The sequence below is a fragment of the Tympanuchus pallidicinctus genome, unplaced genomic scaffold, assembly GCF_026119805.1.
Source record: "Tympanuchus pallidicinctus isolate F22 unplaced genomic scaffold, pur_lepc_1.0 scaffold6, whole genome shotgun sequence".
Classification (NCBI taxonomy): domain Eukaryota; kingdom Metazoa; phylum Chordata; class Aves; order Galliformes; family Phasianidae; genus Tympanuchus; species Tympanuchus pallidicinctus.
In genome coordinates, this window is record NW_026294780.1 from 21,802,527 (window position 1) to 21,807,297 (window position 4,771).

Sequence of the window (4,771 nt, forward strand, 5' to 3'; positions counted from 1 at the left end):
AAAAAGTTAATGTGCAAAGAGGAGCTTATTGAACTCTGGTGAAGGTTCAGGCAAGGTCTGAGGCAGCATGGTCTCTTTAAGCCAAAGATGAGAGAAGATTTGGATAGGCTATGGAGTACCGCCTGGTCTTCATTCAGAGCTGCTCTGAATGGCCATGTATTACCCTCTTCTTGAAACAAATCTGAAAATAGAGGTTTTGTTCTCTTTTCCTGCCCAAGTCAGATACTTGGAGGTGACCCCAGTTCGAAACCACAGTGCCCTGGATCCCTGGTAGTTGCAGATATGGTGCTGGGAAAGTCCATTTTTGCTTCCAGTAAGGCATTGTACCACCAAGGTGGGATAAATACCAGCCTCTGCTGCACAGAGGTGTAATGGATTAAGTAGCAGATACATTAAATGATCCCTAACTACAATTAGCTCCCTCTGTGCTTCTAACACTACAGCCTCATACAAATGATTTCTAATGACACGTGCAGTAACTGGGAACACTGTAATAGCTGTTTAAACAGTTGCTGATCCCTGAGCTGCTGCACAGCAATGTATTTTACAATGATTGAGAAACTCTGGATATTTTTTAAAAGTGGCTCTAGCAATTGACCTAGAGAAATGCTCTGTTCAGGTGAGAACAGAGGTGATGCCCTTCCCCTAGTGGTAACAGATTGTTAGACACTCCCAATCTTGATTGTGCCCATTACCACTCTTTCCCTACAGCATGATTAACAAAACAAATAACATTCTCCCAACTCATGCCTATGACGTAGGCATCCAAGCAGAGTTACGATGGTCTTCCTAAAACTGTTCTTATCTAAGTGGTTCTCTGCAGCTACACTAACATACCAACTGTTCAGAACTGAAATCTTGCTCCCCTAATAGTAAAACGTAGACCTTATTGCTGAATAGGACCTATAAATTGTACCAAGGCCATGAGGCTGCTAGGCAGCTGGGGCCAATATGCGTGGACCAGGCTGCAAGATAAGGGACTGAAGCCTGCAGTTTCAAAATGCAAGGTACTGTGATTTTGTATTTTGTTAATAATCTCTTTTGATCTTGTTCCTCGAGCTAAGGATGATAATGAGGTTTTTATTCAAGAACAGTCTTTTGGTTCAAGGAGCATGGAAAATTGCAGCTTTTGGGAATCATGAATCCTGAAAGCAAAGGCTCAAAAGAAAGCAAGTTTGCAACTTCAGCTATCTCATTAATAACTAGCCAGTGCTAACTGCATATTGTCTAGTCACCAAAAATAAGCAGAAAATGTCACAGTTCTTGAAAAGCACATCATTCCCAAAGAAAATTTCATTTCTTATGTGAGCTGAAAATTTGACTTTGTCAGATGCTTTCTTTTAATGTAGAAACAATGTTGTAATATGTTTCACGTGGCCTTGAAATGGCAACTCAGCTTATTCTGTTTGGTGATTGGGTTTCACTTTGCAGGAAATGGAGAATAAATTTAATTTTCTCTTTCATAAACACATACATACTAATTTAAATGTGATCTGCTGCTATTTGAATACTACAGGGCTACCTCAGCACAAAAAAGTGCTGCCAGCAAAGCATGATCTGTCCTAGGAAGGCAGAACATCATGAATGGCAGAGGGCAGAAGATAGCTCCTGCATCTGACCAGGTCTGAGAGATGATACCTAAGCCGGTGTCTGATGCCACTCTATAACCTGCACTTGCTGTGCCATGCTTAAAACTGCTTCACTGTAAAGAAGACATAAGTGCATTTCATCTGTAGTGTTCTTTGTTCGCAGCAATAAAAGCTAGAAGCAGAATTGCAGTTTTTCAGGTAAGCAATATTTCTCCATTTTCAGTTTGGAGGGCTCAAGATTGCAGTGAAGTACAGATCAGCGGTACAAGGATACTAAACTGAGGGTCAATCAAGTATTCTGGGAAATTTTACCTAGCTTTATTTAAAATATACCTTATTCTTAAAGACATAAATTTGTGTGACTGTGGTATCACCAAGCAGAAGAAGAGAGAGAAAACTTTTGTCTGAACGCTAATCTGCGTTTGTTTAAAACAAGCTTCGTAGTCTATCAAATTCTTCTGACACCAAAGCTGCTATACTCTGAACTAACCTGGAGAGGTAGGAGATGCCCCACTGAAATCCTCAAGGTCAGGGTAAATGAGGCTCTGAGCTCTCTGATCTTGCTGTAGGTGTCCCTGTTAATTGAAGACTCCCAGAAGCATGCCTCTTGTCTCACCTGAGACATCTAAAGGTTAGATGTTCAGGTCTGAACTAGTCTCCTTGGGCTGCCTTTGTCGTCATTGGAGAAAAACAGGTGTGTCAAAAGAGTTAATCATTTATCTCTGAAAATTCTCTTACAAGAAGATAGTATGCCCTGGAGGAAACTAGATCTCTCCCCTGATGGCAAAGGGGGACTCTAGGATGACTGGCTCCTCTTTAGACATCTAATGTTTCTATGTCTGAAGTTAGATGAGGTTAATTTCATCCTTGGTTACCATTCTCTCAGGTTAAAACAGTATCAAGAAAGGTTATATCTTGAATTCACTGTGGAGAGATCCAAACTGCCCATGGCAGAAACTATTTCAGAGACAAGTCTATCTAGTTCCAATTTGCACTAAATGAGAAGCAAGATCAGAGCCTTTAACAGTATCTGTGCTTTCCACCTTTCTTCTGCTCTTTGAGAAGCAGTCTTTAGTCATTTAAATTGTTTTTTTTTTTGCCACTATCAAACTCTTTTTTTTTTTTTTCTTGAAAGGCGTTTCTACCAGTTTCATACTCTGATGACTTCAGGGGAATATGACCATATTCAGGGAACAAACCGTGGTCAGGTCAGGTCACAGGAGCATTGGATCCTGAGACCTATATCTGCGCTGAGCATTTTTTGGCTTCCATGAAAGCAGAACACTGTCTCTGATTTCATGGCTACAATCTACTGATGAGTTCAAATTAATGAATATAAGATATAGTGGTATAGTTTTACTTTCTGAAAAGCTAGGACTAATGCATGGTTTTGCAAAACCTAAGCCTCTAACTCTCTCTAGTTTCCTATAAGTGTGTTTGCTGCCCTTGTAGGTTTGCATGTAAGCAGCAATTGTCATCTTAAATGTAGGAGATTAAATAAAGCAAAGGTAAAATTAATCATTATTCAGCAGAATTAATCAAAATTCAACAGAAGGTGGGTGGAGGGGTGAAATCAAACTTAGGAGTGGAGGGGATCTTAGTCAGATCTGGGTATGTTAACAAAACCTTATTCTTCCCCTTTACTAAAACCTATCATAAAGAAGTTTGCTGCAATGACAAGAAATGTAATTGAATGCATTTATCGTAACAATAAGTTAAAAATAAACATCTGATTTTTGTAAAGCTTAAGGAAGATTTCTGCAAACATGGCATCTGAACACGCAGACAATGTTACTGCTCTGTCAGACCCTTCGACAAGTTGCAAGGATGAAAATTTCTTACAGGTGAAATCCTACCTCTCTGCCTTTTACGGCCTAATTTTCCTGGTGTGCTTCCCAGGGAACATTGTGACCATTTTTGTTTACTTTGTCAAGATGAGGCCCTGGAAAGGCAGCACTATCATTATGTTAAACCTGGCTGTCACTGACCTACTGTATGTGGCTACACTTCCTTTCTTTATACACTACTCTGCTAATGGAAATAATTGGATTTTTGGAAACTTCATGTGCAAATTCATTCACTTTGGCTTCTACTTCAACATGTACAGCGGTATTATCTTCCTTAGCTGCTTCAGCATCTTCCGCTTTCTTGTAGTCGTCTACCCAGTCAGATGCTTTTTCATTCGAAAGAAGAGATGGGCAGTGGTGACTTGCACAGTAATTTGGATGATTTCACTGGCAATGATTAGCCCCTTTGGCACCTTGATCTCCATTAAGCATACTCAAAACAGGACAATCTGCCCAGATCTGTCCTCTGCAGAGGACCTTGACACTGCTCGATGGTATAACTGGCTGCTGACGATATTTGCCTTCTTCTTGCCCCTGGTGACGGTAACTCTGTGCTATGCACTCATTATTCAAGCCTTGGCCACAGGGCCCCATACGCAGGCTTGCTACAAACAGAAGGCTCGCAGACTTGCCATCGTCCTCTTGGTGGTCTTCTACGTGTGCTTCCTCCCCTTCCATGTCTTTCAGATGATTCGGATTGAGCTTCGTCTGCGAGTGGCTAACTGCAATCTGAAGAATATGATCCTTTTTACCTTTATTCTAACTAAACCTTTAGCAGCATTAAATACGTTTGGCAACTTGTTGCTCTACGTAGTGGCAGGAGACAGCTTCCAGCATGCAATCTTCTCACTCCTCAAGTTTTGGACACACAAGAACTTGAAATAGAAAAGACTGATGCTATGCAGAGTCCAAATCTGCCTATAAACAGGCAGGCAGAACCTCTCCTTAGTCAAAGAACTCAGGCTCTCACTGCCAATGCTAAAGGAGAATTTATGTGTTCTGTGTTTTAGAGTTACACATCGTTATAACAAACAAGCAACCTCCACTTAAAAACTAAAATAAAAATGTGAAATAAAATACTGAAAAAAGTAAATTTCTCAGACGTTTTTTCTGCATTTATGTCCTGAATCCTTAATGTCTCTTTTTGAGAACAGCCCATCAATTTCAGCAAAAAATAGTTGCTTGTTAGTGGCAAATACAGATTCAGGATGGAAGTAATTTCATTTAATTTTAGTAACTTAGAAGTAAAGTGCCCAGCCTAAGCTTTGACTTCTTTTCTGATTAAAGAAGAGGGATGAGATGCTCCAGAGGACAATTCATCACACCTACTTTAGA

The 4,771-nt window shown here is 40.3% G+C and overlaps 1 protein-coding gene across 1 annotated transcript; it reads left to right on the forward strand.

Moving 5' to 3' along the window:
* Nucleotides 1-1,483: 1,483 nt before the first annotated feature.
* LOC128071581 (2-oxoglutarate receptor 1-like) lies at nucleotides 1,484-4,499 on the forward strand. The gene is made up of 2 exons (XM_052664453.1): nucleotides 1,484-1,787; nucleotides 3,334-4,499. The coding sequence occupies exon 2, from the start codon at nucleotides 3,356-3,358 to the stop codon at nucleotides 4,319-4,321; it is 966 nt and encodes a 321-aa protein (XP_052520413.1). The 5' UTR covers nucleotides 1,484-1,787; nucleotides 3,334-3,355; the 3' UTR covers nucleotides 4,322-4,499.
* Nucleotides 4,500-4,771: the final 272 nt, after the last annotated feature.

Bases quoted from the DNA above. Each gene is read 5' to 3' on its own strand.
- LOC128071581 (XM_052664453.1), top strand. From the start codon at position 3,356: ATGGCATCTGAACACGCAGACAATGTTACTGCTCTGTCAGACCCTTCG.